Source organism: Xiphophorus hellerii, chromosome 7, assembly GCF_003331165.1.
Source record: "Xiphophorus hellerii strain 12219 chromosome 7, Xiphophorus_hellerii-4.1, whole genome shotgun sequence".
Classification (NCBI taxonomy): domain Eukaryota; kingdom Metazoa; phylum Chordata; class Actinopteri; order Cyprinodontiformes; family Poeciliidae; genus Xiphophorus; species Xiphophorus hellerii.
The window spans coordinates 3,765,133-3,792,284 of NC_045678.1; the positions used below are offsets into that span (position 1 = coordinate 3,765,133).

The 27,152-nt window shown below is 39.4% G+C and overlaps 1 protein-coding gene across 1 annotated transcript in view; it reads left to right on the forward strand.

Moving 5' to 3' along the window:
• Positions 1 to 27,152, forward strand: part of vwa8 (von Willebrand factor A domain containing 8) — a 71,474-nt gene that overhangs the window by 21,003 nt on the left and 23,319 nt on the right. The window contains exons 20-36 of the mRNA XM_032567591.1: positions 1,436 to 1,507; positions 4,261 to 4,337; positions 7,278 to 7,353; positions 7,477 to 7,612; positions 7,832 to 7,951; positions 8,794 to 8,999; positions 11,243 to 11,394; positions 14,490 to 14,598; positions 15,868 to 16,006; positions 17,014 to 17,201; positions 24,268 to 24,387; positions 24,529 to 24,593; positions 25,083 to 25,208; positions 25,288 to 25,397; positions 25,475 to 25,626; positions 26,309 to 26,513; positions 26,602 to 26,683. Coding sequence (XP_032423482.1) covers positions 1,436 to 1,507; positions 4,261 to 4,337; positions 7,278 to 7,353; positions 7,477 to 7,612; positions 7,832 to 7,951; positions 8,794 to 8,999; positions 11,243 to 11,394; positions 14,490 to 14,598; positions 15,868 to 16,006; positions 17,014 to 17,201; positions 24,268 to 24,387; positions 24,529 to 24,593; positions 25,083 to 25,208; positions 25,288 to 25,397; positions 25,475 to 25,626; positions 26,309 to 26,513; positions 26,602 to 26,683 — 2,135 coding nt within the window. The remainder of the gene's footprint in view (positions 1 to 1,435; positions 1,508 to 4,260; positions 4,338 to 7,277; positions 7,354 to 7,476; positions 7,613 to 7,831; positions 7,952 to 8,793; positions 9,000 to 11,242; positions 11,395 to 14,489; positions 14,599 to 15,867; positions 16,007 to 17,013; positions 17,202 to 24,267; positions 24,388 to 24,528; positions 24,594 to 25,082; positions 25,209 to 25,287; positions 25,398 to 25,474; positions 25,627 to 26,308; positions 26,514 to 26,601; positions 26,684 to 27,152) is intronic.

Here is a 27,152-nt window from a genome sequence, read left to right on the forward strand (position 1 = left end):
TAGATTTTATAGACTGGATCAGGATGAGGTTCTTTTGCCATGACATCACCATCTAGTTTTTTATCTTTTAGGCATCAGCTGATAATCTGCGGGTTTAAAATGTAACTAGCCTCCAAATCAACTATTTTTTGTCGATAAACTGGCTTAATAAGTTTACTACGGTTCTATATTTTTGTTTTTGTGCAAATTTTGACATTTTTGGGTAAATTTGTTTAGTCCTGCATTATTTTTGTCTAAACCCATCTCAGTTCTGGCCCTTTTAGTCAAACAGTGCCAAAACAGTTGAGCTGCAGAGAGTTGTTGCTATAAAAACTGAAGTTATTATCTTTGGACCTGAAGAAGAATGATCAAGAGTCAGTGAAGAGATTATGATCAGGTCTGAAATTTGGATGTAGTGAAGTCATCCTTCTATCACCTGAAGAATGTTTGTAGGATTAAATGACTATCATCCTGACAAGCTCTAGAGAAAAAAATAACTCAGAAATGTTTACATTAATCCCAGAAATGTTCCAGGGATAACTTTTAAATTTTTAATTTCAAAAGTTGAAAACTTTAGACTTTTGAAACTCTGAAGTTCCCAAATTTTATCTGAAAACTCTCTGTGATTAATCATATAGATTTTTCTAGAACATTTTCAACTTTTCAAACTCAGAAATGTCCAAAGTTTTTCTAGAAAATTTCGGAGTTTTTTTTCTACTAAGTTTTGGACTTTTCAAACTCAAACATTTCCCTTTTTTTCCAGAAAATGTCCTGAGCTTTATCTAAACATTTAGATAAATGTTTACATAAAAACATTTATCTCAAAAAATTTTAGATAAATGAAAAAATGTTTGTAAGCCGAAGTTTTTGGCACAAATGTATTCCTTTTTTTCTATCTACAATGGACCTAATACGCCGTTGTAACTGGCAATTATAGCAGTGAGGAAATATTCCCAATCTTTTTATGATCTCTGTTAAGGTTCATGTTCAGGTATGATCCATTGCTTGGTTGTGACCAAAGATGAGCTGCTTAAACCACCACATCTATCAGCTCCCTATGATTAGAAGACAAAACCTGCAGAGTTCACCATATATCTAGATATGTGGAGATCTAGCCATCTCCACATATTCTGGTTTTTGTTTACTTCGTCTCCGGCGTTGGTCGGATTTGCCCACTGCGACCAGACCGCAGGACGTCCAGAAACGGGCCAACACAGCAAATAAAGCTCGAGCCGAGCCGTGCGACCCAGATTCATGCCCTGCTCCCAGTCTTCGCCCTGCCCCTTTTCTCCATGTTGGAGGGTGAAAAAGCACAAGAAAGGATGAGTGGAGAGAGGGTGCCCTACTTTTGCAGTGACCTAGCTTTCAGAGTTAGAAGCATATTTATGAGAAGAAGAAGGGACACGGGCGCGGTCCGTTCTGAGCTCCTACTCACATGTTGTGTTTGTCTATGCAGCACATGACGGTGATGGAGGACATGTTGAAAGACTTTTTGTTGGGAGAACACCTCCTGTTGGTGGGGAACCAGGTGGGTAAAACACCCCAGTGTCATGTTGTCATGCACGCCGACGTTTTCAGGGACAAAGCTGCAGTTTGTATTGCTTTCAAGACTGAAAGCAATACAAAAAACACAAACGGTCATTACTTCAATGGAGATTCCTGTAACAGATGGAAAAAAAAGTCCTTATTGCTGTGGAATTGTGCAGAACCTTTCACTTCTTATAGCGTTTTTTGTTTCATGTGTATTTCTAAAGCATTTTTGAAAGGGGGGGTTTATTTTAAGTTGAAAGCATGATTCTTAGATTTGCTCACAATGTTTGAGGTCTTCAGTAAAATGAGGGGGGAAACATTTTTTAACATCTTGTAAAAGTAATGTTCACAGCCGTTTGTTTCATTTGTGATACAGAATAAGAGGAAATTAAACTTTTTGGCTATTGATTGGTTCATTCTTTTTTCATTTGCTCCATAATGAGCAAATGGGTTAATAAAACAAACTTGTTTTTGGGTTAACAAGTGGTTAAAACGCGGAAAAAATTGGAGTTCAGAAAAATAAAAGGGGGAAAAAAAGTAACATTTATTAAAAAACATGCGTCAGAATTTGGAAAATGTATTTCTTATTTTCATTCACACCATAATTACGTACATTTTGGGAAAATAAATGGATACAATGGAAAAAATAGAATTCAGAAAATGAAAAATGGAAATTGGAAAAAAATCAAATAGATTTCATAGAAACAAACAGCCGGGATAGGGGACATGTAGACCTCTAGCTCTTGATTTGTTATATATTTTTCATTCACATTATAATTACGTACTTTTTTGGTTGAAAAATATGGACAAATAAAAAAATATATAATTTAGAAGAATGAAAACAGAAAAAGTTTAAATTAATGGAATTTTTAATTTTTAAAAAAATATGTAACTAATTTACAAAAAACAAACAGTAGCTTGTTTCATTTGTGACACAGAACAACAGAAAATATTGACCTCAATTGATTTAATCATATTTTTTCATTCGCACCTTAATTATGCACTTTTTAGGTTAATAAATGCGACTAAAATGAGAAAAAAATGGAATTCAGAAAAATTGAAAGTGAAAAAGTGGAACTGGGGAAAATAATAAAGATGGCGCTACATAATTCTCAGCCATATCAGCAGGGTTAGCTGTTTCTGTTTGGACCGTAATACAGGACACACGTCAGCTCTACTTGACTGTGGAGGGAAGAGTTATGAAACAGGCTGTAGTCACCCTCCAACACGCACTGCTGGTAGAAGGACACATGTACCACCGCTTCCAGGTCCCAGAGTGTCCCCCACAGCTCTAGTGGGCAGGGTTAGAGAGAAGTGACCGTGGTGTGATATCCTCCCCCCAGAGGAGCTCCGTGCGTGAGAGCGGGAGAATCCATTTGCAACCCAGAGCGCACGAACATGCAGCGGGGCGACGCTGAGACGCTAAGAGCTGTCAAAGCGGCTCACCGGCTCGGTGACGGACCGGCCCAGAGGTTCCGGAGCCTCCGCGGGAAGCCAGCGGGAGTTCCCCTTTACCCCGCTGTCAAAACAAAGCACCGTCAAAACCGGGGGGACACCACAGGCTCTCCCCGGAACAGTCTGCTGTCAGCACACTGATGGTGGATCTCCTAAAAAGTTCCTCCACAGCTATGGCCCGCGTAAAGAAAGATTACGGCCTGTTTATGCCTTTGTCAGAGCGGAACAAATCATGAGGCTGCAGACCAAGGCCTGGTTTATGGAGGGTTATTCTGTGATGCGTGAAAACAGGACAAGGTTATACATGACTTTATGCTCTAAATTAGCCACCATGTTTTACTTAGCACAGGCTTGGTACAGTCTTGATTTGCTTTATTGGAAATATAAATAAGTCGGAGAAAGAACACCTGATGGACGCAGCTGAACACTCCAATCTGAGGCAGACGTTCTTCCTAAAGCAGAATGACGTCCCTAGACGTCCAGCGCACACTTTTCATTCATTTGTTTTAAAAGATTTTGAGAAATTAAAAAAAAAAAATGTTCAGGTTTAACACATTCTTTTAAAATGTCCTGTACGGCAGTGTTTCCCAGCCCTGGTCCTCAAGGAACACTGCCCTGCATGGTCCAGGTGTTTCCCCGCTTCAGCCCAGCTGATTTCAACTGATGGATAATTAACAGGCATTTGCTGAACTGCAAACACCTGAGTTAGGAGTTTCAAGGCAGGGAAACATCTAATATACACAGGACAGTGTGGCTTGACAACAGTGACAGTCATATTTAGAGTTTTCCAGACAACAGTAGACACACAAAAACACTCAACAATTACTAAAGTCTCCCCTTCAGTTCAACCTTATAAGTGGAGATACATTTTTGATGTTGCCATTATAAAACATCACTTATTTATATAACTTGCAATTATATAAGTATTTGCAAAACTCAATGTAATTTTATATTAAGGTGTCAGAGTGTTGTTGTCAGCAGCTGCTGATAGTAACTTGTAATCTAACTTAGTTACTTTCCAAATCAAGTAATCAGTAATCTAAACAAGTTACTTTTTCAAGGAGTAATCAGTAATCTATGGTAATTAAAGTTACTTTTTCAAAGTAACTGTGCCATCTCTACTTGATGACCAGCATGGGAAACACTGCTGTCCAGTCTCAGTAACCGTTTGTTGACATCCATCCATGACGCCTGCTGTGGTTGACTGTGTGTCCACAGCGCCTGGGACCAATGTGAGCTCATGTTGTTTGAATTTCTTTACATTATTCTGATTTCTGTGTCTGCGTTCCTGTCCAGGGCGTCGGTAAGAACAAGATTGTAGATCGGTTCCTGCATCTTCTTAACAGACCCAGAGAGTACCTCCAGCTCCACAGGTGAGGGTCACCCAAAAAGGCTTCCCCTGGAAACGTGCTTCAACTTGGGTTCCCTTTGCTGTCTAAAGCTACAAAAGGAAGTTCAGTTTGCCATACCACACACACACACAAACCCCCACACCCCTTCACACACAAAAAGCTCATAAACCGGCGACCCCCCAGAACCGTGCACACAGAAAAAGTTCTGGCAGGATCCAAATGACCAATCTTAGAACTACGGGAGGATTCAAACTCCGCTCGTTCATTTTTAGCTTAGAGAAAAAGCGCCAAGCTGGCAAATTGACAAAAGTAAACTGACCAATAACATTTAGGCTTTGACATGCGCACCTCCACGGACTCACCCCGACTCGCTACATACAAGATGTTTTGACACAATAGATCTTTTTTTCTCCTAAATGTTAATAGTAAAGAGGGTTAGATAATTAAAAAAAATTCAAAAATGATTCTTTTCTGTATTACCAGTACTTAAAAAAAAATCTCAAAGTACACACAGTGCGTACAGCTGTGGGCGACCTGTTCTCAGCTGCTTGTTAAAAGTTCAAAATACACACAATACAACTATGCCGAGGAAAGATAGATATGACAAAAATCACGACTGGTCAAATATTTGGAACATTAAATAATAATAAAATAGATGTCAAATATACTCCAGCAATGCTAATTTAGAGCAGCAGGACAACCTAATATTTCCCCCTGGCCCTCCGCCGTTCCGGCGCCTATGCTGTCAATCCATTAATTATGGAAATATAAATATGCATGCTTTCAAAAAGTGCTTAAGAAAAAGCCTTGTTGTCTCAAACCAAACATCTGTTTTCCAGGTTTTTATATTCAGGAAGATTTAAGAGAAGCCATTTTGCTTGAAACTTAAATTTAGAAATGTTAATAATAACCTGCTTATGCTTTGGTGGAAGGATAATTCATTGTTGCGATTTGTACATAATTACTAATATCTACCTACTCACCTTGGTTTTATCCAAACATCCATCAGGGTGTTTTTTAAAGTGAAATTTTCCACTAAACACACCAGTCTGAATTTCCTCGCTCCTGCTTTCACTTGTGTTTGCGTCTCTGCTTTGCTGACCGCAGTACAGGATAGTGTAACTCGCTGTTGTGAACTAAGTAACCCTCCACAGGAGAAAGTCAAAATAGATATTGCGATTAATCTGTACTATGTTAATAGTAAGGCGTTAAATGTTTTAGTCTAGTCACATCCATTAATGTGTTAATGTTGAAAGCTTTAATATAGTAGCGATTAGCAAGGCTGGCATGAATATAACAGCGGCCTCCGCATGTATACCTCAGAGATTGTGGAACCATTACGTAGACTTGGAGTTCACCAAGAATCTGTCAAACTTTCCAAATCTGCCATAGATGGAGGCTGAAAGTTCAAAGTTTTTGTTGCATTCAAATATGCAAAAAGCCTTCAACTGAAAGTGGGTGTGCTTTCTTTTTTGCCACGCCTGTAGAAAATCAGCTTTGGTGTTTGATCTATTGGAAGTAACAACATCATTTTTTACATCTCGATGAGCAAAAATTCTTTTGGAAAAAAATTCCATAAAAGATCAAAATCCCGAAAGATTCCACAGTGGCAAAGCAACGTCCGCCGACGACACATCCACATGCACACACGTTAGACCAGTTTCCGCTCCTATATGTGTACTTGGTCAAAGTCTTGTGAAAGTCAAAGTGGAGCTGAATATAACCGTGTCCTGGTTAGCTGCTGTAGCAGCAGCTAATATTAGAGCAGGACAGAGGCAGGAGAAGTTGTGTGTGTGAGGCTTTGGGGAGCTTGTGACTGAAAGTCTACAGAGATGTGGCTCAGAAAAGCAGGAGAGAGGCTCCCTGCTAGGGAGGAAACTGGGACAGCCTGGGTCACAGAGCAAGACGGAGCGGTTTCAGAGGTGTGACGGTGGGAGGGATGACGCTAGACACTGGTGAATCACTGGCTTTTATAGTGTTTATGTGGCCGATGGTAGTCAATGTTCATGGCCAGGCGATGCTCTGTCAACATTCTGCGTCTTCTCAACAGGAAGTGATGCTTCTTTGCTGTGCTATTGGGATTTATTGGAGCCTCGAGTGTTGATTCTCATCCCCTTTTCAGTCAGCAAGGCCTAAAAATATTACTGACCAGCTTTCACTGCATCCTAATACCCTCTCCTGTTGAGCTGTTATTCCGTAAGAGGAAACAACGGACAAAAAGAATCTTTCAGACAGACAGCTGGAAGCTTGGATAAAAGTTAGAGGGCAAGCACAAAAAGTTACATTAGTGTTAATTTCCATCCATCCGTCTGTTCTTCAGATGATTCCTGAGACATTCCCAAGACAGGATTACTAAACCACCTCTGCTTTCCATTTGGAAAGCTCATAACAAAAGCTGCTTTTCCATCACAGATGTGCGCAAAACTTTCTCAATATTCCTCTGATGTAGAAAATATACAATTATCTATCGCAGTGTTTCCGTGAAATAAGAAACGCAATTAAAATCATGTGAATCAGTTTGTTTGCGCAATAAGTCATTAAAAACCATGCAGCACCATCATCCTCCTACCACTTCCTGTCGTCGTCTTCATGGTTTTCCCCAGTAGCAACTTACAGTTGTTGATCACGTGACTCGTGTGATGCGGACAAAGTGTTTCCGTTGCAGTTTTGCCAAATATTTCAATTTTAATTATAGTTGGAAAACCACCTTATCCTAGCGCAAAATATTTTGTTTCAAAATTTTTTTTTTTTTTTTTTCGAAATTGTTGTATTTCTGTTAAGCAGATTTATTTTTGGAATATCAATTTGTACCATTCTATGGTTAATGGTGTAAAAAATGGTGGGGTTGCAAATAAAGCCTGGTGACCCGCCAGTCTTATAATGCACTGAGGGAAACCCTGGCAGTCCATCTGCCTCTTGTTGTTCAGTGCTATACCTAAACCTGTTCATTTCCTCCTTCAGGGACACAACCGTTCAGACTCTAACCCTGCAGCCCTCTGTGCGGGATGGTATCATCACCTACGAGGACTCTCCCCTGGTCAGTTTGAAAGACACATGTTAACTCAGGAATCAATTTTCTATTGCTTCTTACCCCGATTAGCTTTGTTTTTTGTTGACTCGTTAGCGAACAGTCGAAGTCAGGTGTTGGCCTTGTTTTCAGGTGAAGGCAGTGAAGCACGGCCACGTCCTTGTGATCGACGAGGCCGACAAAGCTCCCACTAACGTCACCTGCATCCTGAAAACTCTGGTGGAGAGCGGAGAGATGATCCTGGCTGACGGCCGCCGGATCGTCTCAGGTACGTTTGGAGGTGTTAGCAGACAAAAAAGCCAGAACTAATGGTTCCATATAAAGGAACAAAAGCACCAAAAGTGGGAATCTTATGGTGCTAGAGTGAGGTGCTCTGAGTTTTGTGTTTAAAATTTTTAAGCTAGCAATGACACAATTATACCTAATGTATTTTTGTAATTCTCTGCTGGTTTTGATCATGCGACTCTTTTACTTTTTTTCTTTGTAGATCCATGTGAAGCCAACAGGAGGGCCAACGTCATAGTGATGCACCCAGACTTCAGGATGCTAGTCCTGGCTAACAGGCCCGGCTTCCCGTTCCTAGGCAACGACTTTTTTGGAGCGTTAGGTATGCAAACGACATCATGGGTCGAGTAACCGTTTTGCCTTTTGACGTCACCTGATTAGTAGAAAGATTGTGTGTAACTTTAACGTATTTTCCAGAGAAATGCATAAAAACAAAAATAAAATGACAGGGTCACAGTCACAATTGGTGACTGTACAATGTTTTTATGATGTAAAGCACTTTGAAGTGCCTTGTAGCTAAAATGTGATGTACAAATAAAGTTGAAATAAATGACTAGAACTTGACTGGAGCCTCAGGAAAGGCTGAGCAGTCAGAATTTATTTCTGTGTAAGCTGTTGAATGTTTTATAAGGCGGCAACTAACAATTATTTTTATAATCGATTGATATAGCGATTATTCTGACGACTAATTGGATAAAAGATTTACAAGTTCTAAAGCGTTTTCATTTACTTACTTAGGCCTTTTATAAATACATTAAAGAGGCAAATACATATTTCAATTCCCTTAATAAATAAGAAAATAAATGTTCTATTGCTTAAAATGCCATAAAATAACATTCCTTTAGTCAATTTTAACCAGGTGAATGTATGAAAAATGCCACTTGAGGAGTTTTGGGTGAAAGACAAAGATGTTTTTCAACCTTAAATTTACAATGTGTACAGTTTGGGGTTATTTACTACTCTGAATATGTTGGGTTTTTTCAGTAAACGGCCTCTTTTTGACTCTGTACTCCAGTTAATGATTAATCAATGACTAAATTAGTTGACAATTAATTCAATAATCGATTCATTGTGCTTAAGCCGATTAATTGTTTCAACCCTACTGTTTTCCGATGTAAAATGCTGTAAACGAACAGAGAAATCCCTTGTGTGTGTATTGGACAGGCGACATATTCAGCTGCCACGCTGTGGACAACCCAAAGCCCCAGGCAGAGCTGGCCATGCTGAAGCAGTACGGCCCCGACGTGCCCGAAGCCACGCTGCAGAAGCTGGTAGGCGCCTTCGGCGAGCTGAGGTCCATGGCCGACCAGGGCACCATCACCTACCCATACTCCACCCGCGAGGTGGTCAACATCGTGAAGCACCTGCAGGTGGGAGGAGTCACACCTGCGAGCCTGTAACCAGTTTTCCTCCTGATCGTTTAATGTCAGACGGCTTTCTGTGAATTATTCAGCGCGTTTGTCCGCCTTCAGTCCTGCAGAGCGAGACGCTTTAATAATGCAGGAGAGGGACCTCACGACTTTGCCACACCGCGGAGGGTAGAGGCTGTTCCCTTGCCCCCGCAGTCAATACTGAGAAAAACCCCTCACACACATGCACAGCGGAAAATATACTGTCGCACAATAAGGTGTGATGTCTGGGTTTCACACTATCCTGGTTATATAAGACAATCTCACACATAGGAGATACCTCACAGGATCATTTTTAGGTTTTGTTTTTCTCAAGAGGCATCCATAATGTTGATGCGGCCAGCTTTGGAAAACTTTTACTGATTTTTCGCTCAATAAGATAAACCTGCTCTTTGTCTATGCTGTTTGCTTTGGTCAAAGAGAGCTTGTCCCAAAGCTGATCCTTTAGAAGATGGGCTGATCTGGTGGACTCCACCCCTCCCTCCCGTATCACACCGTAGAACAGTCAAGTAACTTCACAACTGTTGGTCCTGGATGAGAAAGAATATACAGGGCGTCCACATCATCCTTAAAATGTGTGACAACTTCCTGAAGGCGGAGTTTTAGAAAAAGCAGGAGTTTTTAAAGAGACAGAGGCCCAATTTCAAGGCATTCAATTACACAGTTAAATTTCTTTTAAGTCATGTTTGATGTATATAGCATTTTTGTTGCAACTGCAGGTAACATCGTTACTAGATTGTGCTATAAAATGGCACTAACTGGCTCCAAAACACATCATGCTGCCCCTTTAAGTCACATAAAGTATTGATATGTGAGGTCCACCTGCTGTGTGGATCAGCATTTATTGAGAATATATAAAAAAAATTATCAGAATTTTCTTAGAAACCCTTTATGTAGCTCTTCTGTTTCTATCTTGCACTGCTGAGTCTCACTAATCCAGCCCACAGAGACACACCCTTGTGTCTTATTTTCCCACTGAGACCATAGCTCAGTTATACATCACCTCCGTTATTGATATCTGCTGGAGTGGGGTAGTTAGGGTGTAATTTAGTGGGAGTGAAAATGGCTTCCTTAGAAGTCACGGGTGCTGTTGGCTGTAATTACTGTTTCACCTTTTGTCATAATGATCCCTGCGTGGCAGCAGGCAGTCTCAATCAATAGTCTGTAGTCCTTCAGACGTTCATCTGAAACTCATCTGGATTCGGCTGCTATTAATAGTGGAAAAATTTATTGCCCTGTTTAACTGACATTAATGTTGTCAGTAAACATGGTTTGAATGTTTAACTGTCCCTTGGTGCTTATTATAGGTTACAATACCCTTATGAAGTCTGTGCTAAAGTGTATTTGGTCAGATGAAGATGGCAGACTAACACTGATTTGAAATGACATACTAAAGCTGAAACTGTTGTTAGTTTACAGTCTGGTTGGAATCTTGCTCCCACTCAACACGAACGTTGGGCTTTTATTGGTTTGTATTGTTTCGCAGCATAGAATTTTGAAAAGCACACATTAATTGCAGCTTTTTAAATTATAATTTCTCGCTCTCTCTCACTTCTATGCCAGCCTGAGTCATTGAAAATGTTAGAAAATAATCAAATTTGAATCAACTTCTTACATTTCTGTTATTCCTCTGACTTCATTTTAAAGTGAAAAAAAAAAACGTTAAAAAAAAATTATAATAAAACATGAATATCCATTAGTACAACATGGTAATGTTTTGGTAGGGTGTGTTCAATGACCAAAAAAAACAACTAATTTGCTTTCTCTATAATTGTTCTGGCTTTTTATAGCTTTGTTGTTTGCATCAAATGTGAGATTTTCTAAAAAACAATTAAGCTAGTAAGTAAGCAATGAAAAATATTTCTTCTTTAAATAAATCCTTTAGTTAAATGAAAGTGAATCTTTTTTCTAATATTATGACTATATTCTCCATAATTACTTCATCGTACAAATCAGAAGGGATTATTAAAATAAAAGACACATTTTAGAAATATTTTGTCATTTTTCAATTTCTTTTTTAAAAAAGAAAGCGAGAAAAAAACAATTAACATCAGACGTATGAAAAAAATCCGATTTTCTTTTTAAGTCGTATCCCCTAACCTTGGTAAATGTATACAACAAATATGAATGTTTAATTGCTCACACGCTTATTTATTTATTTATTTTCTTGTATTTATTTCGTCTTTGTTTTCCCTTCTCGACAGAAATTTCCCAACGAGGGTCTCGCCAACGTGGTCAGGAACGTATTCGACTTCGACTCGTACAACAAGGACGCGCGGGACGTTCTGATCGAGGCTCTGCACAAACACGGCATTCCCATCGGAGCAAAGCCAACCTCTGTCAATCTGGCAAAGGAGTAAGACCCCAAAAGCAGCTCATGCTAGCACATTCAGGGACAGGCACCTCACTTAACTTGCTGTTCTGAAAAAAAACCCAAAACATTTAGGCTGTACATTAAAATTCTTGATTGATATTTACATCAGTCCTGCTTTATTACCTCTCTTATTCTGATTGGTCAGCTCCAGTGGTGCAAGAAAATCCCCCATTAGTGATGTGAGACAGATTTCAACAAAGTACAAATGATTGTAAAGTATATCTACAATTAGATAATGATGGCAAAAGTCTTATAATGTTTGATAAATTCAGTAGATTTCATACTGGTTTAAATTAAATTTTCAATTCTTTATGATTTGCTAAACCACACCTCTATTTCACATCTTAACCATCAGTAGTTTACTATTTGACTTCTTGACTACATGTATAATATCAGTCAAAACAAAGAAGAAGGAAAATAATAGCAACTCTAAATTCAGGTTAAATTGCATGTTCATTTCTTAAACTGTCAAGCTAAGCTCTAAAATAATTAGTCTTTGGAAATTTTGGAAAGGATGCAAAACTACCATCATTCAACTACCAACAGCTCTTTAAAGACTCCCTGTTTAGTGTGTAGGAGGATTCATTCCTTACATGACGAGTTCCACTGGAAGTGGCTTTTATCTTTGTGTCGTTTCACACAGAAACCCGACTATTTGTAATCAGGCTACAGGTTAATATTTTGATTTAAGATGGCCAGAATTTCTTTTAAAAATACAGAAAAATATCCAGAAGTTAAGTAAAAAAATAAAAAAAATGCATCAGAACCATTACCGACATACTTTGCATCAGAACATTTGTGGAGGATTTCCTCCTACTTTGAATACATTCAAAGTTGCTGTACACCATCTTTATTATTTTATTATGAACTACATAAATGCCTTGACTTGTCCAAATTCTCTAGAAATGAAGCCAGAGGTGAGAGAAGTCATTCCGCAACACTTTTCTGAGACTGAAAGTAGTAACCTTTAGTCTTCTTTCCACAGTAACAACATCTGCACTGAAGAGTGTTGGTGTCAGTGTAGCCTGATAGCCTTTAAGTATAGTGTGTTCACTGATTAGAAAATGATTTTCCTTTTCTGTGCATTTCTACTAATTTTCTGTGGCTGGTTTGTCAACAGAAGGTTTCCGTAAATACTGACCGACTGATAACAGTGAAAATCTGAGATGCTTGGAAGAGGCTCGTGTTGCCTGCATCTTTCACATATCGTTCTAATAATAACAGTTTTTTACTAGAAGTTATCGTTCTAACAAATTGCTATTTATTTATTATCGTTCTAATAAATTGTTATTTATTAGAACGGTAAAAATTATTCCACTATCCACTAAATGTCTCAGATAATGTACAGATTTGTTCTTTTAAATAAAGGAAAATATTTGTTTCTTCTGTCTCCTGTGGTTTTATTTGACACATTTATAGTCAACATTCAGTTTTGAAAGAAAGAAAACATAATGAGCAGAACAGAAACAAGTATTTTCCTTGAATGACAATAACCCAATATTTAGATTGGGATTTGCAACTTGAGGCTCTTTGTTGTGGCTCTTAATAGATTTACCCAAATAACTAAGCAATGCTTTAAAATTTAAACATAATTATTCTATGAATGACAGTTTTAGCTGTTTTTTTCCCCCAGACATTTTCATGCAATTTATAAGCAAAACATTTTCCCCAAGAATGATGCTAATACCAAAGATGCACCGATCTGATATTAATATCAGTATTGGTAATGATATATTTTTTAAAATACTAAAGCTCAGATATTGGCATTGGTATCAAAAGTGAAAAAAGTGGGGGCGTGCTGTGGTGGCGCGGGGGGTTGGCGCACCCCACGTTTGGAGGCCTTGGTCCTCGACGCGGACGTCGCGGGTTCGACTCCCGGTCCCGACGACCTTTGCCGCATGTCTTCCCCCTCTCCTCACCCTCCTTCCTGTCTGCCTACTGTGGAAAAAATACGAGCCACTAGCGCCGCAAAAACTCTTCAGAGAAGAAAAAAAAAAAAAAAAAGTGGATCAGTGCATCAATAATTAATACTATAAAGAACAACCTTTTTTTTTTTTTAATCATTAAGGTGCAAACTGCTGACTGTTTTTTACATCATAATTTGCAAAAATGTAATTTCCTATTGAAAAAAATGCACTAAATCTACAAAAAAATTTTACAACTGCTCTTTATTTAAAAAAAATTCAACTTAATCTTATCATACGTCTTATAAAAGCGAGCTGTTTTATTTCCACAAGTTTTGTTGCTTTTATGGCTATTAGCAACTTTTGATTAGCTTGATCAAAAGCCAAAATGGCCGTCAGGGCCGTAGAGGTCACTGACCCCTAATCCGGATGATGTTTGCTGCCGTTTCTGTTATCCAATCCCCCTTTTCTTTGCTCCATCTTGAACAGTTTATGTCAGCCGTGGCCTCCGCTCACATCTTGTGTACATGAAAGCAAATATTTTGTCTCCTGATTTCCAATTTTGGACATGGAAAACATGAAACGGCTCGTCTTGCCCGTCTCGCTGCCTTTCTATTCATAGATTTATTTACGGTGGTCGGAACCCTCCATCCTCTCGAGTCCACCTCCCCTCCTCTCCACCAACACACACCAACCCTTCCCCAATTTCTTTGGAATGTGTGTGTTTTGTGGTCAGGATGCATCTTTTCACCCCACCTGCAGCCAATAAGCCCCTGTGGCCGCGCTCCAGCAATGACTCATGGGAAAACCAGTAAACATCTGCTCAGACATGACTGAGCACATGAGGATATTTGTTCTGCATATATTGGCTTTTCCATCCCTAGGGAACGCGGGGATTAAAAGACGAGCATGTGTTTTCTAGGAGCCCCCGTCCCAGCAGAGTAAAGCTGTCATCTGATATCATTTTGCGGTTCCTGCTTTGAGCCCTCGAAGGCCAGAAGTTTGTTTTTCATTTTATGTGGGCATCAAAAGCAGTTCCACCCATAATTATCCAAGATGAAAAATCAGAACACAGCAATTTGTGCGCACATGTAGGAGCTCTTTGTTTTAATCCCCTAGGAAATGACTTTTTGTGTGCGTGTGTGTCCGGCCTGACTCGATTATTGTCTTCAGGTTGCCGCTGCCGGAAGTCAGGATGACGGGATACTGGACGTTAAACCAAGGTGGCAACGCTCGCCGCAAGCTGCTCTGTCCTACTGAGACACGCCCCATAGATGTCAAGGTACATAAAGCCCGTCACAATAAGCAATTCATCAATTAATCGTATGATAAATTAAAATGAACACAATCATTTTCATTTGGACAACAGACGTTAAAGAGACGCTCCCCTTTAATGTCATTGAAAAGCCGCCATTTTGAGAAAAACTCAACGATTTGCTCGTTTTCCCTGACTGATTATTATGTTTTGACATTTTGGTTACCAAGACTTCATAATCCATTTGAATTAACGCTGTTTCCGTTATTTTATTTATTTTGGATATTTCTAATGTTTTCAGGTTCCAGTGTTACATGAAATGAACGTTTCTTGATCTATGATTAGGTATACTTGCATTAACACGCTATTATTATTATGTTAGTTGAATATGGTCTCAAAATAACAATATTATTGTTATTGCAATCATTTCTGTGACAATTTATCTTCCCTCAAAATGTGTTATTGTGACAGGGCTGGATATACACACAGCACATGGGACCAGACGGAAGGAAAACATGAAGTCAACTTTGCTTTTTATTATTTTGATGTGCGCAAATAATGATCAAAATATTTACCCCTTAAATTCATCCACTGTTTCCCACATGATGGGACATCTCAAGTTGTGTTAAAGTGCAATATTTCTTGCTAGTCATCTGAGAAAGTGAGTGAATCCTTTTATAGAGATTTGTTACAAGTAGAGTAAAATATTTAATGATTAAGGCTTACAAGTGAAGAAAACCCAAAATAAGAATATCACATTAGATCAAAGCATGTTCCTGTTTCACAACGGACTAGTCAAAGTAAAACACAATGGAGTACATATGAAGAGACTTGGAAAATGATGTTTCCTGACGCTCCACATCCAGTCTAACTGAGCTCAAGCTGTCTGTGTTTGCAGTTTAACACACCTGGTTTCCAATGAAGTGGTTCTAAGATTTATTCATCCCGGAGAACTACACGCCACACTTTTCAGATTCTTATTAGCCAGGCTATTGCAACTTCTATCGAGTAAAAAAATAAAGAACTGAATCGACTTACATCCTCAACTTTGAAACACTTGCCAGCAGAAGGATTTTTTTTTCATACAAACTTTTGTTTTTCCTTCAGCTTTTCATTTTTGCCTGTAATCAGAGCCATAGTTCCCATGGTGACAAAGACAGAAATACATTTGCTAATGCAGTCATCTCTGCACAAACAACAAATTTCAAGTCTGACTTGTAGAAAAGAAACTTCATCTGAAGCATTAAACACCAGCGATGCTGCCATCAGCGTGTGTGTGTGTTTACGTGCTTCCAGGGCCCGGCGTTCCTGCGAGTCCAGAATTATCCCAGCAGTCGGCAGGAAAGCAGGACTCTGAGTTTCAGCGAGGAGAAGGCCCACTGGCAGATTCCCATGAATGAAGTGAACATCATCTGCGACGTGGTCAGCTCAGACGGTACTGAACGTTTAATTCCGCATTCATCTGTCACACACACAACTAACAAGTCTCAAGTAATAAGTTTTTATTTTATTTCACTGAATTTCTGAAGTAAAAGCCAGAAATTCCCTTTATTATTACATAGAAGATACAAAGAAGTCAAGGTTTTAAAAATAACACAATAATAATAAATTCTGAATTTTTCCTGCCTAGTACAGGAATCAACAACTTTTCCATCCTGAGAGCCATTTCTGTCTTTGCTCCAGCTAAACAAAAGATTTTAGCTTAAAAAAGGAATGCATAAATAAATTCTCTCCTAACTCAAAAGTTTAAAGCTGGGTTGTCCATTTTTTTTTGATGAAAGAAATACTTTTTTTTTAATAAAAAAAGACATCATCACACTTTTACACAAAAGGAATGAGCAATTTTTTTTCAAGAAAAGGTCACTTTTTTGTCTATATTTGATGGTTTATTGCAGCTTTTTTTTAATATGTACATCTCCTCCAGCCCCCAAGAGATCTGTTTGTTTTTAGTTCTGTATTTCAGGGTATATCCATAACAAATTGTCATCATAATATTTATTTTTATGATAAATGTTTACTGTAAATTACACTGCTTTTAGGTCATGTATGTTGTTATGCATATTAATTGTAGGTTTTTAATCCCTTCCATCAACCTGCTAAGGGACTACAGATGAAAATTAGCCTCTCTGGCTAAATTTAGGATACTTAAGTGATGTATTTATGTAGTTAATATTTATTGTTGTCTTAATGAAAAAGAAATTAATCTAAAATCTCAGATAAAAGGTACTTACAGTTTAATCTGATGTCATTTTTTTTTGCCTTCCTGACATTTTAACAGGCCTGACCACACTTTTAAATCCACTGAGCTACAGAAGAAACAACCTGGACATTTTATGACCTTTCATTTGCTGTCTGAACAAAAACTTGATGAAGTGATGGAAGGATTTAAAGGTGTTTCCACAGAGCTCCAGTGTGACGTCGCCGCTGCTCGTGTTTTTGCAGACACGCTGTACGTGGCCATGTGTAACCCCGTGACCCTGTACTCCATGAAGGAGCGTGGGGACAAGATTCAGTGCATGGAGCTCTATGACGTCTTCCCCAGGACCATCAGCGGCGTCTGGCAGCCGTTCGTCACCGTGGCGCCGCTCGGGAGCCCCCTTGATGGGCAAGTGGTGCTGCACGAGGAACAGGTACGCACTCGCAATCTAAGTAGAGATGATGAGTTAATCTAAAGCTGAGCAATCTTATCGATCCATTAACGATTAATTGATAAGCAGCAATTTTCTTAAAAACCTGAGTTTTCTCTTGTATCCAATCTTTCCATAATATGAAGGGCTAAAATGTTCTGAATTAAAAATAAAAAATAAAACATCTTAACATTGTTTTCCGTCAGCTGTATCAATACAATTGTCTGTTTACTGAATCAGTGCAGTTGTGGTTTTCTCACATTATTAAACACTTCTAAAACATACGACGACAAATAAGATGAAAAGAATAAAGTGTGTGACGTGCTGTCTGTGGTCGCTCTCAAAAGAACGTTAAAATTTCGCTTCATGATGTGCAGCCCTCAAAGGTCTACGGTGCTTATTGGCGTCTTTCTGTCGTGTTACAATCTTTCTGCGTTGTGTCCTTTTGTCATCACATCCTCACCATCGTAGCACATACATGTCATTCTTCAATTAGAAGTTGACGCCCACTGACTTCTTCTGTTTTAACCGTTTCTCTTTCGTATTCTGGCTCCGCCATCTTTAATTCTGTACCACTACCTAACTTCGCTTCAGGAAGACAAGCGGCGTCATCTGCTGGATGTCGGCCAAAAAACAACACTATGCAGACTTTACCAGTTAATCAATTTGAACTATCCATCCATTCATTCATTCATTCATTCATTCATTCATTCATTCATTTTCTTACACCCTTATCCTAGTGGGGTCAGGAGGGGTGCTGGTCTTTCTCCAGTGGGTGAGATGCGGGGTCGCCCTGGACGGGTTGACAGTCCATCGCAGGGCAACACAGAGACAGACAGGACACACAACCATACACACACACACCTAGGGAGAAGTTAGAGAAATCAATTAACCAATTAGCTGTAGTACCCGGAGAGAACCCACACATTCTCAGGGAGAACATGCAAACTAAATGCAGAAAGACGCCGGGCCGGGAATCGAACCCAGGACCTTCTTGCTGCAAGGCAACAGTGCTACCAATTGTGCAGCCCAGATTTTAATTTGAACTTAATAAATCATTCATCGACAATTAATCATAAGTTTTATTGTTTAACATAAAGTTATACACACTGGTATGATTCAGCAATCACAGAAGAGACGAGATGGTGTTTGATCTCGAAACACATTCCGTCACAGTAAATATTTCACTCTGAGGAGTTGTTTTTTTTTTTTTTTTAAGTGTATTTATGTCCACACCACGTAATGTATGCTCTTTAGTTTGTCTATGTCCATTTAAAGAGAAGATGGAGCCATGCTGGGATTTCTCAGCAGCTCCCCCACTTGGCTTGTTAACACTGTGGAGATCGGAGCTTGACCTCGCGCAGTCAGCAGTGTGGCGTTTTTAGGTTTTTTCCCCGCTATGGTCAGAGTAATTCCAAGTGCTTGTCATCAAACAACAAATAATGAATCATACAGGACCGCTGGAATTCCCAAAGGGAGAATGATTGCTGATGTTTTAACCACAGAGCGTCATGAATCCATTCTGGGTGAATGGTAGTGAAAACAAAAAGATAGTGTGTCTTATTTATTTATATTTTTAAAATAACAGATGGCCTAAATAGAACAGCTTTTAATAAAATGGTGAACACTGAAGAGGGACAGAGCTTTTAAAAGTACTTCTGTACTATTAAATTAGCTACAAATCTGGAGGAATCAGGAGGAACAAACCAGAACTCCAGCAAACTTGTGGAAGGAAACCCAAAAGTCATCCAGTTCAAACGCAATGCTAGCAAATACTGAGTAGATGTAGATCTAGCATGTACACTTCTAAATTTGAAGACATTCATAAATAAATTTCTGAGATATTTTTCTCTCCTTATTATGGTGTTTAGCAAATAGAAATCTTTTTTGTGATTCTTACTGACCTGAAACATAAGAGGTTTGGTCTGATTTAACTTCAGACAGTCAGACAGAAAAGGTGTTTGTGACTTTTTAATTCGTATGTAAACTTCTGGTGTCAACTTTCAAAGCAACATCATAAAAAATTCCACTCTTGCAGTTTATTGCTAGGATTTATACCAGCTTCCAAATTGCGGATATGAAAATAAACATTGTAAACATTTGAAATCTTAAATAAAATATTTTTTTCTCACTTTTTGCTTTCGGTAGACAATGGGTTCATATGTATGAGGGACGTCGGTGTGACATCTTCATATGTTGTGCTTTCAAAAACATTTGGATTCATATTTCACAAATTGACCTAAAACCCATTAGACTTCTTGAAATGTGGGGTTGGAAAAGCATGAATCAGTGAAATGTTTTGCTCGTGATTTCCAGATAAAATCTTAAATTCTGGCAGGTCATGCTTACATTGACACACCAAACTATAGAGGCGCGTTACATCAGAATTGGAAGATGTGTTCGTAAGTCCTTTCTCTGCTGTTTCTCATGACATATTTGTACAATTACAACCACAGTCTCTTCAGGACGAAGTTCATCTGTTGTACTTTGACTTTCTTTTTTTTATCTATGGCAAGACAACCTCGGATACCTCAGAGTTTAAAAATAGCTGCGCACAAGTCTGTTTCTTAAAACGGCCAGCGGTTGTATGTTGATGGACGTCTTTTCGCCCCGCGGGACCCGGACCTACGAGGACGCCGTGCAAGACAAGAACAATGCTAGTTAGGTTTGTCCGGCAACCAGAACCGCTTTGCACAGCTGCTGCACATTAGGCAAGAGGAGAACTTCTAAAAATACAGTTGTGACGGATCGGGTTTCGTCTGTCTAAAAATGAGGAGGCCCAGACGAGAGGAGGTTCATTCACAGGTCGTTGTCCTTGCAAGCGTGGATAGAAGCGGTTTCACGCATGAATGTGTGTGTGAAATGAACCTTTAAAGGTTTCATTCAGAGTAAACGTTCAATGACGTCATTTGTCCGGACTGGATCTGAGTCGGAACACGTTGACCTGCCGGGAGTTCATCTGACTAGAAGAGGGTTCCTCTAATGGCAATATACTGTATGTTTAGAATCAGGAAATGGGGTTTACCAATCCTTATGCAGCTTTGATTGTGTGTATGTACTGTATGTATGTGAATGTGTGTGTGTGTGTGTTTGAGGAATGGGAGGCCATAAGGAAACCATTAGTGTGAATCCGGGTATCAGGGGCCGGGGACAGCTCCCCTGTGGCTCCGACTCATAAAGCTCAATTGAAGATGAATCCTTTTGCGTCACAAAGCCTTCAGCGCGGTTCATCCGAGACACACGCACGGAAACGGAAACGTCTCGCACACAAGCGCGGACCCCATGCGGACAGCGTGCCTCTGCAGGAGCCGGCTCTGTCTCCAGGAAGGCAGCACCGCGTCTCCCTGAAGAAGACTGCCCTCTGCTGGCTGCTGGGGCCTGGATAAATATTTTAAATGGAGGGATTAGCTTGTAGTGCTGTGCTGCAGTATTTGGGCCAGGGGCACTGCCAGGAATCTTGGGCCCCCTGACAAAAAATTCGATTGGGCCCCCCCTGCACAGCTGCTTTTACAATTTTTTGAGTCTTTTTGACCCATAAAAAGCGTCACAGTTTTAAAGGCTTGCAACTTGCTTTCTTTGGTTCAATACCGATACTAGCACAATATTTACTGCTCATGAATTTTACAGCCAACTGTCCACATACAGTATGCAAGTAGGTTGCTTACATTTTTTCTGTTAGTTTTAGATTACTGAAATATCTCTCCACAAGCAACATGCAAAATGTACATGAAGCAGTTCAGATGTTTCAAGAAATGCTATGTAGTTACATTTTATTCCAGCTGCAGTATATAACTTTAATAAAAAATATGTTTTCTCCATATTTGTTAAAGCTGTCACCATGTCGTGCCAGTTTATGAGATCGATAATCTGTGAAAACAATCAATCTCCTTCACCTCCTCCCTGAGCTGCTATTGCTAGCTAAAGTAATGCAACGTTCCGACCAAAACAACCAATCAGAACCAGGAGGAGGGTCTTAGTGCTGACAATCAACTTCATTCACTCACTGCTAAATGTTCTAATGGTGGAGAAACAACATATCATTACAGGAAAAATGTTAATCTGTCATTGGTAGCTATGCTAACTTAGGGTGACCATATTTTTCTTTTGGAAAACCAGGACAACCTGCAGCGGGGGGGGGTGTTGGGTAAAGCAGAACACCAAGGGGGACCAGAACGCCTTGGAGCGGGAGGGGGGGTGCGGGGGGGCGGCTATCTTTACTTTTCCTACACACACTCGCACACATAATGCAACGTGATTGGATTTGGGGAGAAGGGCGTGACTAATTTGCCATACAAAGAAACCTGGAATGGAGTAGTGGAACGGAGTGGCAATGTAATCACAATGCCCTGTACGCTGTGTAATGTGTTTTGAGGCAGTTGACCAAAATCCCGGACGATTTTTAAATTTCCCCCAGACATCTTTTTAGGTCTGAAAAATAGGACATGTCTGGGAAAAAGAGGACGTCTGGTCACCCTAGCTAACTAGACTAAGCATTTACAACAGGCTATGCTAGCTGCAGCATAGCACAGAGCGAGGGGGAGGAAGGATGAGCAGCACCACATGAGATTGTGATTGACAGCACTAAAACTCTCCTGCCACTGACTGGTTGTTCCTAGATAGCACTGGGAGAAGGCAGAGGAAATAGATTTTTCACAGATTATTTCTCATACCATACTGTCACAACATAATGGCAGTTTTAACAAATATGTGAAAGAATTTTTTTTAATTATAAAAGTTACATACTGCAGTTTTAATTTCAGTTAGGAGAGGGCAGGTCAGGAGGGACGTGGATTAGAGCTGCTGCTGACTGACACATCTGTAAAGTGGTAAAAGGTACAGGGACAAGTTAAATATATGAATATCTTGGTATTTCTTTTCCTTAATTCATTAAATGCTTAGTGAAAAGGAGGCAAACAGTCTGTAGCTAAGCCAACTATGCTGAATGGTTGATAATGTCACACCGTCATTCCTCTGTGAAGAGAGGAGAACCTCTCTTGGAGAAAAACTGGGTTATAAATTGACACTCTTGCCTTTTTCTCTCTTTCCCTCTATTTTTTTTTTAAACTTGGTTTTATTATTTTTGTTAGTAGCATAGTAACTGCAACAGTCATTCGTGTTTTGCACTGACTACTGCTGAACACCGTCACCATCAAGTGCTCCAAGCAGGAACGAACCATTTCATGCAGATCCAGGGGGGTTTGGGGCAAATATGGGTGTGTATTTCTTGGTCTGGGGGTGGGAACATAAAATTTTTACTGCTAAAAACAAAATTCAAAAATACAGTATGATTAATTTTGTAATTGACAGGGCCCCTTTTTTTTTTATTTCCATGAACAAAAAATGTATAAAAATATTGTGGAGGGCCCCCTGTTGGTCAGGGGCCCTTAGAATTGTCATACCTTTACCCCCCCTATACGGTGCCCCTGATTTGGGCTAATGTAGATATAAAAAAGGAGTACATTTCATTCAAATAACTTGGAAATTTATAAGTTTCAGAAATTTTCTATTTTTTTTCTAGAAAATTTCAGAATTTTTGAGCAATTTTTAGATTTTTCAAATTCAGAAATTCCTGATAAATTTCTTAGATTAATCTAAAAATTTCAGTTTTTTTCTGGAAAATGTTAAACTTTTCAAGCTCTGAAATGTCCTTGATTTTTTCCTACAAAGTTTCTGGGATTAATCTCAATTTCTGAATTCGTTGGCTGAAATGTACTCCTTTCTTTTCTGTCTAAAATGGCCCTAATACGCCGTCATAAATTTGCTCATGGACTGCAACTAATTATTATTTTAGTAATTGATTATTCTATCAATTATTTGGACCATTAATTGGACAAGGAAAATGCCACAGTCTGCAGATTTTTCATTTACAACTTAATTATTTTTTTATACAATATTCAAAATATTCGAAATGCCTAAACGAACAATTCAGATAATTTTTTAAACAAGAAAATAAACATTTTTCTGCCTAAATGCAAAAACACGGCATTCCTTTCATGCATCCTTAATCATTTGCAGATCAAAGCTGCCGATTTGTCACAGATAAAAAATAAAAATCCTGGTCTGGCAAACCAAAGCGGTCCTCCCACTGGAGTCCCAGTTGTGCGCGGCGCGGCCCACCTCCTGAGCCAAGCCAGTTCTCTGCAGATATGTGGGCACAGAACTTGGACGCTGCACTGCATGTTCCATCCAAATCACATGCTGTCCATATGATTGCAAAAAAACAATAGTCTGAACCAACCAAACACACTCTCATCTGAGCACTCTTAAGCATCAAGCGGAATGCTGAAATATATGCAAAAAAATTTGTATTTAGGGTAAATAACTGTTTTCATACTTTCTTTGAGCGAAATGTTAAAAGTGTTTTTGCAAAATAATACGCTAATCTGCCCAGGTTTTTCTCTTACTAGATCAGGTTAAAGGTGCACTTTGTAACTTTAATTAAAAAATTGGATTTTTTTTTTTTTTTTTACATATTTATCATCAAATATGTAAAAAAAATCCAATTATGTTATCGGACAGATAATCTGTAAAAAAAAAAAAAAATATGGAAAATTAAATCAATCTCTTGAGCTATTATTGTCACATGAAAGAAATGCACCACTCCCAGTCAAAATCAATCAGTCAGAGCCACAAGGCAGGTCTTAGCGCTGTCAATCAATCTCATGGGCACACCGCTAAATGTGCTAATGGCTAATTAGAAACAACGTACCGTTATGTGGTCATGCTAACTAACCCGATGCTAACAACCGGCTATGCTAGCTGCAGCGTAGCAGAGAGCAAAGGGGTGATTGACAGCGCTAAGTCCCGCCTCCTTGCTCTGATTGGTTGTTTCTAGATAGCAAAGGTATTGGTATCATAGCACACTGTCGTAACATGGTGACAGTTTCAACAAATATGTAAAAAAATGAATTTTTTCTAAAAGTTACAAACTGTAGCTTTAAAAGATCCACCTTTATTTGACAGATGTTATCACTTACATGTTATGCTACATCTTATTTAAAGCGTAGTTGTTTCGCTGCTGTTTTAATGTGTGTCTCTGTCCGACCCGTCTCTCCCTGTGCCATGTCAGAGTAACACAGTGCTCCATTTGGACCTGGTGACTGGGGCCGTGCGGAGGCTCATGCTGTCTCCAGGCGGGGACCAGACTCCCTCCAGAGCCTCCCACTGGTGGAGCAGCAAAGAACAACAGGTCAGAGGTTTCACCGTCTTCAGAGTTAGATATTAATGTTTGGCTCCCAAGCATCTCCTCTGTTCATTCACAATAATAAAAGAGTTTGGTATTCTGTTTGCTGAGATTTTACTTTCTACATGACTGTTTGTTTGCTTGCAGGGAGGCTATAAGATGTGTCGTGACTTTTCTAAGAAAAACTGGCTTCTCTTTTATAAGGAGGATGGGTAAGATGTTCAGATCCAAGCTAAACTGTCCACAATACTGCTGAAAATTCTGATCTAAAAGGGGCTACATTATGGAAAATGTACTTTTTTAAGCTTTATATTTTATGTTATGTTTTTTCCTCATCAAAAACATTCCAGAAGTGTTTCTTTGATTCTTTCGTGCATGTTTGAGAAATCCTTTAATCTCCCATGGCAACCAATGCTCTCACCACCCGCTGCCTTTTCCACTCAGCTCCTTCAGACTAGTCAGCAGCAATTAGCAAACAGTGAAATGCTCCTAAAAACGTTGTAAAAGGCTCAATGGAGAAATGTGGTTACGGTGACTTCCTGAACACGGAGTTTCAGAAAAAGCAGGAGTTTCTTAAAGAAACAATTTCAAGGCTTTAAAATGCAACGTTTTTTAAGTTGCATTTGATAGAAATAGGACAGTGTGCCTGAAAAATACATGATACCGCCCCTTTAATGGCCCCCTGGTGTTCGTACACGCAGAAACCAGGTGGAGGTGCTGGACGTGCTGGAGGGCCGGGTTCATGCCATCTCGCTCCCAATCAACTTGAAGTCAGTGTTCCTGGTCGCAGAGGACCGGTGGCTTCTGCTGGAGAGCAACACCAACAAGTAAGGGAACCATTTTAAATTCTCTTCTCACGTTCTTCAGGAACAAACTCCAAACGGCTTTTTTTCTGCACAACTTCAGGAAGTTCCTGCTGACCAAGCCCATGCACACGGCAGCTGAAGACTCTGGAGTGTGTCAGCTTCACAGCATCGGTGAGGACCCGGTCAGCTCTGGTCATGGAGCTGCTTCAGGTATGGGACACACAAAGTAAGAATATGTTTATTATTACTCTTCCTTCATGTTTGTTTTCCATTTTGTCCCCCCTCAGCCGAGGTTATAGTACCCCAGATGCTGTCGAATGAGCAGCTGCCCAATGAGAACCTCAGTGCCGCTTTGGAGCAGAAGATCGTCTCCCCAAACCGGGTGCTGGCTGACACCAGCTGCTTTGCTCAGATCATCGTGGGCTTCCCAGACCTCATGGTGAGACATTAAAGTGTATCTAACCCCCAAATCAACTGTTCTTTTTCCCGATAAAACTGTCTAAATAAATTATTTAGAGTTCCATCTTTCTTTTTCTGTGCAAATTTTGACATTTTTGTTTAAATAAGTTTAGTTCTTTTTTATTTTACCTAAAACTGTCTCAATGATGCCCCCCTTTCCTGAAACTGCACCTAAGCAGTTGAATTCTTCTATTTGTTTAAAACAGTACTATTTGTTACTTAGTAAATAAAAAGTTGTTAATCTTGCCAAGTAAGAAACGAGACAAGAAACTAGACCGAAGTCTAATTTCTTGTGCAAATATCTTAATACACTTGAAGTAAGACAAAACTAACTCATAGGTAACATTTAATTAAGATACAAGCTTGCTTAGAGTCAATAATTCTTTAATGTTGATGAAAAAGTACTAGCTCCTCTGACAGATTATTTCACTTAAAACAAGACATTTTTACCATGTTACAAGTGAAATAATCTGCAAGTGGAACTAGAACGTTTTCACCAGGCTCCTGTATCTTGCTGAAAAGTTACTTATAAGTTAGCTATGTCTTATTTCAAATACTGAAAACAATCAAGAAACTTAACCAAGTAAGTAAATAATGTCAATAACTAACAGATGAGTGCTGATATGTTTTTTTTATTAACTATTGTGTTTTTTTTTTAACAGTCCCCTAATGAGGTTTACAGCTTTAAGAGGCCGGTCGACCTGTCGGCCATGAAAAGCGGTGACAGCGGCTCTCACGCGTTCTACAGGGGTGCGCTGCGGAGCGGCTCAGCCAAACGGGAGAACTGTGTCAGTCTGCTCTCAGCCAATCAGGTGGTCCGAGCCATCCCACCCACCAAGGCGCCCCTGAGGGACATCTACCCTAAAGGTCACAGTTCGCATCGTATGGGCGATAGTGAGCGAATGCATTCTGAGAATGTCGGAGTTTGTGAATACTCGCTTCCTCCGTCTTGCAGATGTTACTCCTCCAATGGCAGCAGCATACCTGGAGGTGACCGACCTGACCTCCAAGAAGCTCAAGTACATTCCGGTTCCAAGGTAAAATCAGCATAGAATAGTTCTGCATCTTCTGCTGCCACCTTGTGGGGAAAAAGCATGATTACATGGAGGAGGATGACCTCCAGAGCTGTTTCTGTATGTTTACTAGTACATCAATTAAATTATTGAGAAGTTCACTCGTTTCAGTAATTCAATTCAAAAACTAAAACCCATATATAAATTAATTACATGGATGTATTTCTAGCCTTTAGTTCTGTTTGTTTGGATTATTGTAGCACACAACTAATGGAAAACTAAAATTCAGTCAGAATTCAATCAGAAAATCACAATATAACAGGAGATTTCAAAAAATTAATTTTTTTAAATAAAGTTTGATAATAACATCTACAATCATGGGGAAGAATACTGCTACATGACAATGCACTGCAAAAACACAAAATTTTACCAAGTAATTTTGGTCTAGTTCTAGTCCAAATATCTTGGTACACTTGAAATTAAACAAAACTAA